Below are 14,233 nucleotides of genomic sequence, written 5' to 3' on the forward strand. Positions count from 1 at the left end.
ACTTGATTGGTTTTCAAAACACTTCCTATAACCTTCATATTGGTTCCATTATATTATAATCTTATGAGTCAAATCTTCGCCCGAAACTACGAGGTGTTACACTATATAACTTGTCTCTGAACCAAACAACCCCTTTGTCTCTATATGCCAACCAAAATCAGTAAACATTAGAATTGGGATCACTTTAGGCTAAAAAATGAAACGCGCTTCACAAGGAAGAATTTAAATTAAGAATGTTAAAACTACTCCTATAATCATCACTCTGATGGTTCTAGCTGACCAAACTCGCTAACAAACATAACCAATTCCAGTAACAACTCTATGTGTAGTCTTGTGCCCTCTATAACAATCCCTTCCCTTTAAATGCACATTGTATGTGATCCTAATGTCTCACAGCAAAGTCCCAGATCCAAATTAAGCACAAACAAAGATAAGTCTATTTTGCAAACAAATTTAGTTATGATGGCAGTATCAAGATATTTTATTGCTTTAGTCTTTGTTTTTGCATTGTGTTCCACTGCAGTTAAGGCACTGAGCTCCAATTACTACGACCAAACATGCCCTAATGCAGAGTCCACCATTACCAAAGTTGTCGAGAAAGCTATGTTGAATGACAAAACAGTTCCAGCAGCACTTTTAAGGATGCACTTCCATGATTGTTTCGTTAGAGTAAATTTTCACTTCTTTTCTACTTTTTTCCTCTAGTTAGATAATTACCAACTTTCTTTTTTGTCCCCTGCCCAGGATGACCAATTAAACTCCCTCATTTATCCAGTCACTTGGAGCAAGAAATTCATATATGGGGATTCAAAAACTTACTAGAATGTCATGCCCATGATTTCATGAACATGTCACTCAAACAACTTTTGGACTACCTTAGCCACACTGCGACATTTCAAATGTCAAGGAGATTCAACATTTATATATAACTAAATAATTCATTTTTGCCCTATGTATAGTCACAGAATATGATTTTCCGAGCAATTGAACCCCCTTGCTTGAACCTAAATCCGCCCATGGTTGGAGTTGAAGGCGCTTACTACTCAAGCCAACCTCACTCGATAATCGTCTTATTTTTGCCAAGCTTGTGTCTTTCTTCTACAGCGATCATCTTATGATGTAGTTTTGCTTAGCATGGACACAATAACTTATCATATAAACATGGTAACTACTTATATTTTTTTTTTTATGTATATGAAAGGGTTGTGATGGATCTATGCTGCTGAACTCAACAAGAAACAACAAAGCAGAGAAAGATGGACCCCCTAACATCTCATTGCATGCATTCTATGTCATCGATGTTGTTAAGAAACAAATCGAGGATTTGTGTCCTGGAGTTGTCTCATGTGCTGATATTGTGGCTCTCGCTGCTCGTGATGCTGTTTCTCTTGTAAGTTCTAATATAAACTAAACACGAAATTACCATTAAAGATATTTCTGGCAGCCAAACAAAGGCAATATTACTTCTCCATCAATGAATATTTATTTTGGGACATATATGTTGTGTCAGTCTGGAGGTCCTAGTTGGGAAGTGCCAAAAGGTAGAAAAGATGGAAGAATCTCCAAAGCCACTGAAACCAGACAATTACCTTCTCCCACCTTCAACTTTTCTCAACTTCAACAAAACTTTGCCCAAAGAGGCCTTTCTTTGGATGATTTGGTTGCACTTTCAGGTAAGCAACTCCATTATTCTTCTATTATTCGCATTCCTACTCTATAGTTGAACTATATATATGATTGAATATTCTAAAGTTACATACATATAACACACATATACACACAAATTTGGAATCCACTGTCATAAAATAGTAGCGGTCTTAAACACTCTCCTGCTGATTTAAACTTCTAGATCCGCCTCTGTTTTCACCTTCAGCAATAGGTTCATCAGAATTCAGTGTCTTTGATACGGAGCATAGATATACATGTCAAAACTCGTGAAATTTTAAAAATGTTAATTTTAAACCTATAATTTCAGAAGATATAATGAGTTCGATGCTAAGAACCTTAAAGGTAGAAAATGTCAAATTTAAATCTTGGATTGCACTCTACTTCTACCTTCTCACCACCAGAAAAAGATGTACTACAATATTTCCTAGATTTATTTTGGTAACCAATTTTTGGTTGTGCTAACAGGAGGGCACACTCTTGGATTCTCTCATTGTTCTTCCTTCCAAAACAGAATCCACAAATTCGACAACAGCCACAATGTTGATCCAACACTACAAGCATCATTTGCAGCCAGTCTACAAAATGTTTGCCCCGCACACAACAAGGTCAGAAATGCAGGCGCCACAATGGATTCTACAACAACTTTATTCGACAACGCCTACTACAAGCTACTAATGAATGGAAAGGGCCTTTTCTCTTCAGATGAAGCTCTGCTAACAAATTCAAGGACAAAAAGACTAGTTTCAAAGTATGCTACCTCTCAGGATGACTTCTTCAAAGCATTTGCTAATTCTATGATCAAGATGAGTAGTATTTGTGGTAATGGACAAGAAGTTAGGCTGGACTGCAGATTTGTTAGGTGATAATGACCTTGTTAGAACATTTGTTTCACAGACTCAGACCATTTAATTATTGTAATTGGGGAACTTTAATTTGTATTCATTTTCTTGATTGGTGAAGTGTGTTATTCTGAGCAAAGAAAAATTTGTGAAGTGTTTATAACAGCATGTTTGTTTTGTTTCCCTTTCTTGATTTAATTGGAAGAATTTTGTGGTATAAGTATAACCCTACTAATTTTGGCATAATCCTCGTTTAGTTGGGTTATTAGTAGATTTTTTCTTTTCTTAATAAAATCAACTAGAGTGTTGGAGTCATAGCACTGTTAAGCCAGAGCTTTGATTTACTTTCAAGAAAGGTAAATGAGTCCTAAAATTAAGCAACGGTACCAACTTCTGTAAGATCAAAGTCTAAACGCACCCGGTCTTTTAATATAACATGTACTATAACTAGGGGCAGAGTTAGAGCTCCGCTTATGGGTTCAGCAGAACCCAATTCCGGCTAGCTTTTATCATTTAAATTTCTTTATTTTATTTTTAATGACATACTTTTACTAGAATTATATGGTATATTCAAGATAATAAATATGTTAGTATATACTTTTAATTAGTGTGTAAATTACAACTTGAAGGAAGTGAAAGCATTCTTCAAGGTTTATCAGTTGCTTTAAAGCAAGAAATGCACGAATCTTCCGGCTAGCTTTTATCATTTAAATTTCTTTATTTTATTTTTAATGACATACTTTTACTAGAATTATATGGTATATTCAAGATAATAAATATGTTAGTATATACTTTTAATTAGTGTGTAAATTACAACTTGAAGGAAGTGAAAGCATTCTTCAAGGCTTATCAGTTGCTTTAAAGCAAGAAATGCACGAATCTTCCGTCATCTGCAACTTCTTTCCTTTTTCACGAGAATCTTCCTCCATTGTCATAAGCACAAAAAAAAAAAGGAAATACTAATAATAGCGCTAGTAATACGTTTCATTCAAACACTACAAAAAGAGAACATTTGCCCAACTGTCTGTGCACAAACAAATCCCACTTTATTCACTGCCAACTTTTCTTATTCTTCTTTAACTTTAGTAACACTATATTCTGGAAAACAGTGAAATCATCTAGAACAAGCCAAGAATCAACTTACCCTTTTTTACTTTTTAAGTTCTTGAAATGGAAAAACTAAAAAATTCCTTCAAATCTCTCTCTCCTGATCATCATCATCCTGAAGAAGAACATCAAATTCTCTTAAACCAAACTGAAAAAAACCCATATCTTTACATGAATACATCCAAACCAAAGGACTTTGTTTTGGAAAAAAATAACAAAGAAACTGAATTATCCATTTCTCCAAAACCCCATTTCAACAAGAATGACAGTAACACAAGTGATGATATAATATCAACACTTGGAAATAGTAACAAAGATTTAAACTTTGCGGAAGTGTCACCATGTTCACAAAGTTCCAGTTCTTCTTCTAGAAAAAAATCAAGTCTTTTAGTAAACAGGACAAAATCAAGACTAATGGATCCACCTGAACAAGATCAAAGGTCTCAAAATGTTGCAATGAAATCTGGGGTTTTGTTAAAAGATAGTAAAATTGAAGAAGAAGAAGAAGAAGAAGAGGACCCTTTTTCAGGTGAGGATTTACCTGAGGAATACAAGAAAGTAAAGTTCAGTACATTAACTGTTCTTCAGTTGGTGAGTTTAGTTGTAATTATTGCTGCTTTAGTGTGTTCTGTTATATTTAGAGTATTGAGGGAAAAGAAGGCTTTTGGTCTTGAATTATGGAAATGGGAAGTAATGATTTTAGTGTTGATTTGTGGAAGATTGTTTTCTGGTTGTGTGATAAGGTTGGTGGTGTTCTTGGTTGAGCTTAATTTTTTGTTGAGGAAAAGAGTTTTGTATTTTGTGTATGGATTGAGGACCTCAGTGCAGAATTGCATTTGGTTGAGTTTGGTTTTGATTGCTTGGCAGTGTATTTTTAACAACAAGGTTGATAAAATGACTGGTGGGAAAGTTCTACCTTATGTGTCAAGTATTTGGATTTGTCTTTTGGTAGGCACATACATTTGGTTGCTGAAAACAATTCTTGTGAAGGTTCTAGCTATGTCGTTTCATGTTAGTGCGTTCTTCGACCGAATTCGAGAATCTTTGTTCAATCAGTATGTGATCGAGACGTTGTCTGGGCCAGCATTGGTTGAGATTGATCAGCCCGAGCACGAGGAGGAAGAGAAGGGAACACCACGGAAGACTCCTATGTCAGCTACTCCGAGGAGTTCTGCATTTTCGAGGGTTATTTCTGAGAAGGAAAAGGGAGAGAAGGGCGGAATCACTATAGATCATTTGCATAGACTAAATCAGAAGAATATTTCTGCTTGGAATATGAAAAGGCTGATTAATATGGTTCGAAATGGTGTGCTGTCAACTTTGGACGAGAAGCTACTGGAGTCAACTCACGAGGATGAATCTGCTGTGCAGATCACTAGTGAAAAAAAGGCTAAAGCTGCAGCCCAGCAGATATTTAGCAATGTGGCTAAGCCTGGCTCCAAGTAAGTCATTTACTTAAAAGGACAAGTTTAGTTTCCTTATTGCAACTTACCTCTCTCTTCGGACTGCTGATGTTAACAATAATTAGTTGTTGCCTTCAATTCCTACGTTATAATCGGATATCAGATTCTTGCATTATGTTTTTCTGGTTGAATTTGAAACAGCATAGAGTGGATATGAGCGAGAGTTTTAGATTTAGGCCAGGTCTTTCATTCAAATTTTTCTGTATGTGTTCAGCCCATAGGCACATCATCAAAATTAAATCCTTATATATTTATGCTCATACTATTAGCTGAAACTTATCGTGTTGTTGGTAAAATGGGGCGGGATAATGCTAAGTGCCTGTTTTGCCTAATACTGGAAAAATAGTTTGCCCACGATTCTTTTATATTCTTAGCTCTTATGCTTGTTCTCTAATCTCTTGTTTCCAAGCTCATTGATCTACTTAATAATTAGTGATCTGTAACTTCCATCAGGTTCATCTATCTGGAGGACTTGATGCGTTTTCTGAGAGAAGATGAGGCATTGAAAACAGTGCGCCTTATCGAAGGTGGAACTGAAACCGGGGGCATAAGTAAACGGGCTTTAAAAAATTGGGCGGTGAGTATATAAGGCCAATTTTCCTTATCCCCTACATTCCGTTTTTGAGCTATTTGCTGACGTAGAATATGCAAATCGTCCATGAATTTTTGAGAAAGTCAACCTGTTTTCTTATAAAAATTAGTATGAACTCATCTCAAAAGCGTAGTCAATGGAGATTTTGGTACTCATATCAAGTCATAGCTACAAAATGAAGATAGTGTTTTTCAAGAAAAGCGTTGTTTTTTAGCACTAGTATGATGGGATATAACATTTTACTTTGTGTTTTTCTTCCAGGTGAATGCATTTAGAGAACGAAGGGCTCTTGCTCTGTCATTAAATGACACTAATACTGCTGTAAACAAACTTCATCAAATGTTAAATGTCCTTGTGGCAATAATCATAATAATCATCTGGCTCCTTATATTCAGAGTTGCCACTACACATTTCTTGGTATTTTTGAGTTCCCAGATGCTTCTGGTAGTATTCATCTTCGGTAACTCAGCCAAGACGACATTCGAGGCAATCATCTTTTTATTTGTAATGCACCCATTTGATGTAGGCGATCGTGTTGAAGTTGATGGAGTTCAGGCAAGAAATTCTTCCGTTTCAAAGCGTATGTTTGGTTGTGTTGTAAACTTGTATACTAAAGCATTTATTTGATGCATGTGTTTCAGATGGTAGTTGAAGAGATGAATATATTGACAACAGTTTTCCTGAGATATGATAACCAGAAGATCATATATCCAAATAGTGTCCTATCGACAAAGCCCGTAAGCAATTACTACCGCAGTCCACACATGGGAGATGCAGTTGATTTCTGCATTCATATCTCAACTCCCACACAAAAGATTGCTATGATGAAAGAGAGAATAACAAGGTATATCTGCAATATATATGTTCATTTTTTTTATAAGTTAAAGCTGTTTTAACTCTGGACTTTTGAGCTATAGTGGTCTCTCTTGCTTTTTCATGGCGTTAAGCATATCAAATGTGCTCATCATAGTAGTCTGGAAGAACTCTGATTGTCATATTCTTCCACGGAGTTATGGAAAACAAGATTGTTGTTACAGTTAGACCTCTCTATAACAACCATTCTCTATAACAACATTTCACTATAATGACCAAGTTTTCTTTGGAACTGATTTTCATATTGTGTTACATTTTATTTTCTATATAAAAACATTTCGTTATAACAGCTAAAAAATATTGAAAAAAACAACGCCTTTATAGAGAGGTATTACTATATAACTAGTAATAGTATAATTGGCCTGGCGTGTAATGGTAAAATGCACGAAGGAAGAGTACTTTTGACTTGCCTCTTAGCTTTGGTCATGAGTTGTTGATATTCTTCCATAATTTTCTTGATTAGTTATGGACCTTATGGTTATGGTGTCTTCCTGATAGGTATATTGAGAACAGGAGTGATCATTGGCAGCCGGCTCCAATGATTGTCATGAGAGATGTGGAAGATTTGAATGGGATAAAATGGTCGGTGTGGCTCTCACACACGATGAATCACCAAGATATGGGAGAGAGATGGGCGAGGAGAGCTCTTCTTGTTGAAGAAATGGTAAAAATATTTAGGGAGCTCGATATCCAATACCGTATGCTACCTCTTGATGTCAACATCCGTCACCTGCCACAATTATCATCAAGCAGAGCTCCGTCTAACTGGACAGTTTCTGCTTAATCGATCAAAAAAAGTTCACTCATATGAGGATCACAATAGAGCAAGATTGTGTAATCCCCATGATTTCAATATGGCTGGAAGTTTTGGTTAGTGTGGATGATCCGGTACTTTTTATCTCTAACCTATAGCCAATAGTTGTGTACATAGTCAACCTGGGACTCATTTGGAAACTGCAAATATAGTCCATATACATATGGCCACAAGTTCATTGTAACTAGATGTTATGTTTTCAGAGAAATTTGCTAGTCATCTTTATATCATACTCATGATCCGGTGGGAAAGTGACAAATAGGTACTTTATTTAATCTAGTGGTCTCATGCAGGGGCGGAGCCACATAGGGCCGAGGGGGTTCGTCCGAATCCCCTTCGGCCGAAAAAAACACTATTTATACATGGTTAAAATTATTTTTATGTATATATGGTAGATGTTGAACCCCTTTGGCTTCTTCGTATGTTTATTTTTTTATATTTTGAACTCCCTTAATGAAAATTCTGGCTCCACCGCTGATCTCATGCGAGAGAAAAGATAGAAGTAGAAAAAAGTTCTAGTAGTAAAGTTGAAGCTATACTTTAATATCCGCAAAGAGGATATATATTGATGCAAATGCCTCTGTTAAACGTTCATAATTCACAGAACCAGCATAATGAGACGTTAGAATTTTCACTACGGAGATTCGAAATATAAAAGGCTATAACACAGGAAGAACCAAGTGAATTTAATATCTACTACATACGTAAAAAATAATTTTAGCCTTATCTATAGTATAATTTTCCTTATTATTAAGTACTATTCCTCCGTGTTAATAAATGAAATATGTATTTTATCATAGTACCCATATTAATTAGTATATAATCTCAATAAACTTGAAAAATGATTTGGAAATGAGCAATTAATGTTAGGGGTAAAACAAGAAAAAAAAAAGTTTGTCTTCCCTTGATATGCTAAAAGTGAACAATGAAAATTTATTTTTAGTATAATAGACAAGTAAAAGTAAATGGAGGGAGTAGTATTCATTTCTCAATGAATTTTCCAAAATATTGAATTTATTATATTCAAAGGGTGATATAATAAGCTTATCATTTTATTAATTACTCTTTAAAGGGTGTGCCAAGTCAAACGTGGACAAGTAAAAATGGACGGAGGGAGTATTAAAATTAGGCGAATTTATAATACTCTCTTCATCCCATATTACTTGTCCACTTTTTTTTTTTTTAAATCAAACTATATAAACTTTTACCAATATTTTGAGATATATTTTTTCACCATTTTAATATGAGAAGAATTGCAAACTTGTAGTACTTTTCGTGTAGTTTTTTATATCTAAATTATAACTTTAAAAAAGGGAAAAGGGTAAAAAACACCCCTCTACTTTGAAAAAAGGGTTAAAATATCCTCCATTACAAATTTGAGTAAAAAATACCCTTCTCATCATTAAAGTTTTCAAATATACCTCTGTTTTAACGAAAATCCCCAAATAGCCAGATTTTATTTTTAAACCTGCTCCATATAAACCCGATCCAACTAAATTAAAAAATCGTATAGGTTACCCGCTCCTGTGCCTATTGACTCCAAATGTAGGACTCGGGAACAAGTTGGTTCCATCTGGACTTTTTATGTAGCTGAGTCGGGTTTAAAAATGAAATTGGATTATTTTAGGGGATTTGGGGATTTCCGCTATGATAGGGTTATATTTGAAAACTTTAATGATGGGAGGGGTATTTTTGACCCAAATTTATAACGGAGGATATTTTTATTCCATTTCCCAAAGTAAAAAGGCATTTTTTACCCTTTTCCCTTAAAAAAAATTAATTAATCTAAACTAATTTAACTCCAAAGATTAGTCAACTTAAATCTCGAAAAACGAAACATGATAACTAATCTGGACAAGGAGTAATAACTAATACTCCCTCTGTTTTAATTTATTTAAATCTATTTCTTTTTTAGTCCGTGCTAAAATGAATGATCTCTTTCGTCGAATGAGTTTATATAAATTGAAACGGAGGGAGTATGTTAATAACATTGTCTTGGCTGATTCCAGCACACGAATTTATGATAACATGGCGAGCTCATAGCCACAAAGTTATCTAGCTATCTTTGGAAAAAAATGACCACAGATAGACACGTATTCCAAAGGTTAGTTGAATATTTAAATTTCCTTAATAGTGTAGCCCACCAGACCTATCACCTATAACACTTTTTGAAAAAGAGGAAAAAAAAAAAAAGAAAAAAAAGGTGGTCCCGCTTAACCATTCTCGTGAAGAAAAGGATAATGTACCCATTGAAGAGTATAGAGAGCAAACATAATTCACAAAGAAGAAACAAACACAACTTTACTTTCTTGATTTTATAGCTTTCTCCAATGGCCACTCCAGTGAAAGTGTACGGACCAACATTATCAACAGCAGTGTCAAGAGTTTTAGCTTGTCTTCTTGAAAAAGATGTTCCCTTTCAGCTCCAACCAGTTAACATGGCTAAAGGGGAACACAAGAAACCTGATTATCTCAAAATTCAGGTAAGTTTTTTTGTTACACCCATGGGTTTTTGTTTGAGTTAATGTTCAAAAATACATCTGAACTATCATTTTTTTCGTGAGTTTCACGGCCTAAAGAATAGTCATTTTTTATTCCTACTTGAATTATCACTATTTATGTATTAAAACACGATATCTGTATTATAACACCTCGATATATCCTAATTGAACTATCACCTTCTACTCAACTAGGTATGTTTTAATACATAAATGGTGATAGATCAGTAGAAAAAAGGGAACAACTCGTAGATAGGATGCGAAGCTCACAAAAAAAAGTGATAATTAGGATGTGAACGTTGCAAAAAAGTGATGGTTGAATTGTGTTTTTTACCATTACCTATTTTTCTTTTAGTAATTTCCCTCACTATCTCTCACTTTCCTAATCTTCCTCAGCCCTTTGGTCAAGTCCCAGCTTTTCAAGATGAGGCCATAACTCTGTTTGGTAATTACACTTCTAGTCCTTCATATTCCCCATTTTCTAAAATCCTCCCCAGTCCACATAGCCCTGTAAATATGGGGTCAGTCTAAAAAATTGGATCTTTAAACTGCATTATAGCAGTGTTGTACAATTTGGGTTCTTGTTCTTTTTCTTTGCTTACACTGGGATGGAATATGGGCCCTACACTGCTGTTGGTGGTGCTTATTCTAGTAAGGAACTTGAGTTTGTAGACTTTTTCCAAACATCATATGATCTGATGATGTTTATCCTATCTTGTATGGATCTTAGGTGTTATATTGTTGTTTATGATGCTTATACTAGTATGCAATTTGGGTTGTACATTATTGTAAATGATGCTTTTACTAGTATGCAACTTGGTTGTACATTGTTGTTAATGACGCTTAAACTTGTGTGGAAATTGGGTTTTACATTATTGTTCTTGATGCTGCAATTTGGGTTGTACATTGTTGTAAATGATGCTTATACTAGTATGGAAGTTGGGTCTACATTACTGTTCATGATGCTTATACTAATATGGAATTTGGGTCTTACACTATTACGTATGATGCGACGTTGTTGATGATGCCTATACTAGTATGGAATTTGAGCCTTACACTGGTACTTATGATATGATGTTGTTGATGATGCCAATACTAGTATGGAATTTGGGTCGTACACTGTTACTTATGATACGATGTTGTTGTTGATAATGCCTATACTAGTATGGAATTTGGATCATACACTGTTACTTATGATGCAGTGTTGTTGATGATGTTTATAGTAGTATGTGTTCATGACGCTCATACTAGTGTGCAATTTGGGTCTTGCATTATTGTTCATGATGGTTAGACTAGTACGGAATTTGGGTTTGCTTTCATGATGCTTATACTAGTATGGAATTTGGGTTTACATTGTTGCCTATCATTTCTTTTTGGTAAACCCAGAATCCAGATCTATAAATAGGTACATATGTGACAAATATGGGAGTCAAGGGAACAAGGGACTATACGGAACAAACCCGTTAGCGAAAGCATCTATAGACCAATGGATAGAGGCAGAAGGACAAAGTTTCAATCCACCAAGTTCAATTCTTGTATTCCAGTTGGCTTTTGCACCACGAATGAAGCTCAAACAAGACGAGAACTTGATCAGACAGAACGAAGAGAAGCTCAAAAAAGTGCTTGATGTGTATGAAAAGAGGCTCGGAGAGAATCAGTACTTGGCCGGAGATGAATTCACATTGGCCGATCTCTCTCACCTTCCAAACATCCAATACCTGGTGAACGGAACAGACAGAGCAGAGCTCTTCACTTCAAGAAAGAATGTGGAAAGGTGGTGGGGTGAGATATCCGGTAGAGAATCATGGAAGAAGGTAGTTGAAATGCAGACCTCACCCCCTCCCTCCTAGGACTTGTTCAAATCATTTGCTTTCATAGATCATAATGTTGTGTTTCTTGAGATATTCTGAGTGGCACTTTCTTCAGCTAGACTAGCTACAACTACTTCTGTGGGTTGAATAATGATAGTTTACCGACAATGCATCAAGGAGATTATGTTGAAGTTTATTTGAGATGTGATCTAGATATTGTGGGATAGTTGTGAACCAATCGTAGTAACTCTCCTACAAGGATATTTTTTTTCTCGGAAAGATTAATTGTCGCACCTCGAATATCTTTATATCCTATGACCTCGAATATCTTTATATCGTACTTCCTGTGTCTGTTATGGATAAAAAACTGTGTCCATTTCCTTTTATTGAACTAGAAGTGTCAATCTGGACTATGTTATATCGGCTGAACCAATTCTTGATCCTGCAATTACATCCTAATCACAAAAAAGATACAATATTTTTTGGTATGATTTGTTGAAGTCTGGAATTTTATGATCACAAGTCTGAAGTTTGATAAACAAGACCATCTTATAAGCATGAGAATTAGTCTAGGAAAACAATTTTTTTGAGAAAATACAGTTTCGGAAATAGTCTTGGACTATCTTACATAAGCTATAACAACGTTTGATCCACGGAAAAAGCTGCAGTTTTGGAACTAGATTAGTACAATGGAAAATTTACATGATGATCTTAAGCGAAATGAACTATTTATCCTGCTCCTCTTCTTCTGCCAGTCAGTCACCTTTAGCAGCTAGATGAGGTCATCAATCTTTCCTTATACTCCTTCAATTCCTTCTGGTACCTTTCCTTGTCTTTCACCCCACAGTTTTGATACACCTGTATGTATAGATTAACAATCAGTATATATAATTTTGTTTTACTGATTGAGTTTGAGTATAAAGCAACTATGCTTCAATCCCAAGCAAGTCGGAGCCGACTATATGAATCCTCGGTACATCATGTTGCTCATTTAAAAGCTCGCATTCCAATATTATGTAATAGTTAGTTTCTCTTTCTCAATTTATGATGAATCTTCAAAATACAGAATAGTACAGAATGATCGAGTTGGAGCATGCTTACCGTTTTTTCTTCGGGAGATATTGTTCCAAGATCCTCCAAGCATCTTAGTGAATTCCCTCTCTCTATTTGGATAAAGAGAGTTGAACTTGGAATGTTTTTCAGCAAAGAAGTTGTAACCACTCCTATTAGGTTTCGGGCGGCTAGGGTCTCTGTCCTTCCTCCTCCTGTTCCTCCCTCCTGAATGGTGGTGAGGTGGCAGATTGTAAAGTACAATGGCGTTGCACGTTTGTGCAGGTAATTTGGAAGAAGATGATGGAGCTGGTTGCCGTGGATGGTAAAGTAAAAGTACTCCATTGAGAACTTCAGATCCCATTTTGATGGACACCAACTAACCACAGTCAAATTTGGCATCAATTGTCCCTTCAGCTTGGAAACACATTGACCCTAAATACACAAGAAAAAACAGAATAGCCAATGTGAAGCTCATTGAATAATGCTGTAACATTTTAAAAGAAAAAGAAATTGTATGAAAGACACTCACCAGTGCTACTAGAGTAGTCTTGATTCGTAATAATGTAGCAATATAACGTTGTGGTGCTCGGACTCTTCACAAATATCAAGGGATACATGTCGGATTCTCCAAAAATTGTGCATTTTTGAAGAATCCGATATGGGTGCGACTATATATTGGAGAGTCCGAGCAACATTGTGGGACAGCATTTGGTTACTCAAAAATCTTAAAGCTGGTAAAATGTGTTCCAATCAATATTGCTAAGGACACATATTTACTTTATGTGTGTAAGTATTTGATATGTAAATATGCAATTTCTTTTAAATTTTTGCTGTATTTGGAAGAATTCACATGAGTTATGTTCAATTGAATCTAGAATTTTCGACCGGTGTATGTGAGAATTACAAATATTGAATTTTGGGCACATGATCTCAAAACTGCAATGAATTCAACAGTAAGAATTTAAAGATTGAACCATCAAGTTTGAATTCTAGAGTTGTCTTTAATGTGAGTAGTCACACCTATGTTGCACATGTTTGGTTTAGGTCACATCAAGACATGATTTTTTTTTTATATAACATAGCTCCTATTAATCCCATTAGGTTAAGGGGTTGATTTGACTTCAGTGGTGGAACCAGCAATTTCATCAAGGGTGTTCAAACTTCGAAGAAGCAAAAAAAAAAAAAAAAAAACAAGTTAGTGGGTGCATCGATCAAAAGAAAAAATTAATAAATGGGTGCACTGATAAGAAAATTTCTTTTTAAAAAGCAAGATTCATTTACAAACATCCTGTCATTCATAGGATAAAATAAACATGTCTTAGGGGGAAAAACAAAGAATCGAGCTTGAACAAAGAAAAAAAAGCTAAAAGATTCTAGTTTAACTCAATATCATACTAAACATAAGGTTAAAAAAATAAATGCACTCTACTTATTTACATCAAAAGAATGTGAAAGTCATTGGCTGTTACGTTTCGAACCATGCATTATTGGTACTCAGAGATTTCCTCGATTATA

General features: G+C 35.2%; 4 protein-coding genes across 4 annotated transcripts; 3 read left to right on the forward strand and 1 right to left on the reverse strand.

The window, feature by feature from the left end:
• Window positions 1–391: 391 nt before the first annotated feature.
• LOC132604169 (peroxidase 64-like) lies at window positions 392–2,691 on the forward strand. Its single transcript, XM_060317538.1, has 4 exons — window positions 392–669; window positions 1,202–1,390; window positions 1,511–1,673; window positions 2,134–2,691. The coding sequence occupies exons 1-4, from the start codon at window positions 460–462 to the stop codon at window positions 2,529–2,531; spliced, it is 960 nt and encodes a 319-aa protein (XP_060173521.1). The 5' UTR covers window positions 392–459; the 3' UTR covers window positions 2,532–2,691.
• Window positions 2,692–3,510: 819 nt separating this feature from the next.
• LOC132604166 (mechanosensitive ion channel protein 6-like) lies at window positions 3,511–7,586 on the forward strand. Its single transcript, XM_060317535.1, has 5 exons — window positions 3,511–5,056; window positions 5,531–5,654; window positions 5,931–6,224; window positions 6,311–6,513; window positions 7,041–7,586. The coding sequence occupies exons 1-5, from the start codon at window positions 3,678–3,680 to the stop codon at window positions 7,324–7,326; spliced, it is 2,286 nt and encodes a 761-aa protein (XP_060173518.1). The 5' UTR covers window positions 3,511–3,677; the 3' UTR covers window positions 7,327–7,586.
• A 1,953-nt stretch (window positions 7,587–9,539) lies between these two features.
• LOC132604170 (glutathione S-transferase-like) lies at window positions 9,540–11,980 on the forward strand. Its single transcript, XM_060317539.1, has 3 exons — window positions 9,540–9,839; window positions 10,251–10,299; window positions 11,241–11,980. Exons 1-3 carry the CDS (start codon window positions 9,687–9,689, stop codon window positions 11,702–11,704), a joined length of 666 nt encoding a protein of 221 aa, XP_060173522.1. The 5' UTR covers window positions 9,540–9,686; the 3' UTR covers window positions 11,705–11,980.
• Window positions 11,981–12,310: 330 nt separating this feature from the next.
• Window positions 12,311–13,097, reverse strand: LOC132604171 (high mobility group B protein 9-like). Its single transcript, XM_060317541.1, has 2 exons — window positions 12,767–13,097; window positions 12,311–12,523 (listed from the first exon to the last, which is right to left on the reverse strand). Exons 1-2 carry the CDS (start codon window positions 13,077–13,079, stop codon window positions 12,462–12,464), a joined length of 375 nt encoding a protein of 124 aa, XP_060173524.1. The 5' UTR covers window positions 13,080–13,097; the 3' UTR covers window positions 12,311–12,461.
• Window positions 13,098–14,233: the final 1,136 nt, after the last annotated feature.

The sequence above is a fragment of the Lycium barbarum genome, chromosome 7, assembly GCF_019175385.1.
Source record: "Lycium barbarum isolate Lr01 chromosome 7, ASM1917538v2, whole genome shotgun sequence".
In the NCBI taxonomy this organism is placed as follows: domain Eukaryota; kingdom Viridiplantae; phylum Streptophyta; class Magnoliopsida; order Solanales; family Solanaceae; genus Lycium; species Lycium barbarum.

Excerpts from the sequence above, each read along its gene's own strand:
- LOC132604169 (XM_060317538.1), top strand. The coding sequence starts at position 460 with ATGATGGCAGTATCAAGATATTTTATTGCTTTAGTCTTTGTTTTTGCA. Across the intron at positions 1,391-1,510 it reads CTCGTGATGCTGTTTCTCTT|TCTGGAGGTCCTAGTTGGGA; the intron begins GTAAGTTCTAAT and ends ATGTTGTGTCAG. Across the intron at positions 1,674-2,133 it reads TGATTTGGTTGCACTTTCAG|GAGGGCACACTCTTGGATTC; the intron begins GTAAGCAACTCC and ends TTGTGCTAACAG.
- LOC132604166 (XM_060317535.1), top strand. The coding sequence starts at position 3,678 with ATGGAAAAACTAAAAAATTCCTTCAAATCTCTCTCTCCTGATCATCAT. Across the intron at positions 6,225-6,310 it reads TTGAAGTTGATGGAGTTCAG|ATGGTAGTTGAAGAGATGAA; the intron begins GCAAGAAATTCT and ends CATGTGTTTCAG. Across the intron at positions 6,514-7,040 it reads ATGAAAGAGAGAATAACAAG|GTATATTGAGAACAGGAGTG; the intron begins GTATATCTGCAA and ends TCTTCCTGATAG.
- LOC132604170 (XM_060317539.1), top strand. The coding sequence starts at position 9,687 with ATGGCCACTCCAGTGAAAGTGTACGGACCAACATTATCAACAGCAGTG. Across the intron at positions 9,840-10,250 it reads CTGATTATCTCAAAATTCAG|CCCTTTGGTCAAGTCCCAGC; the intron begins GTAAGTTTTTTT and ends AATCTTCCTCAG. Across the intron at positions 10,300-11,240 it reads TGAGGCCATAACTCTGTTTG|AATCCAGATCTATAAATAGG; the intron begins GTAATTACACTT and ends TGGTAAACCCAG.
- LOC132604171 (XM_060317541.1), bottom strand. The coding sequence starts at position 13,079 with ATGGGATCTGAAGTTCTCAATGGAGTACTTTTACTTTACCATCCACGG. Across the intron at positions 12,524-12,766 it reads TATCTCCCGAAGAAAAAACG|GTGTATCAAAACTGTGGGGT; the intron begins GTAAGCATGCTC and ends CTATACATACAG.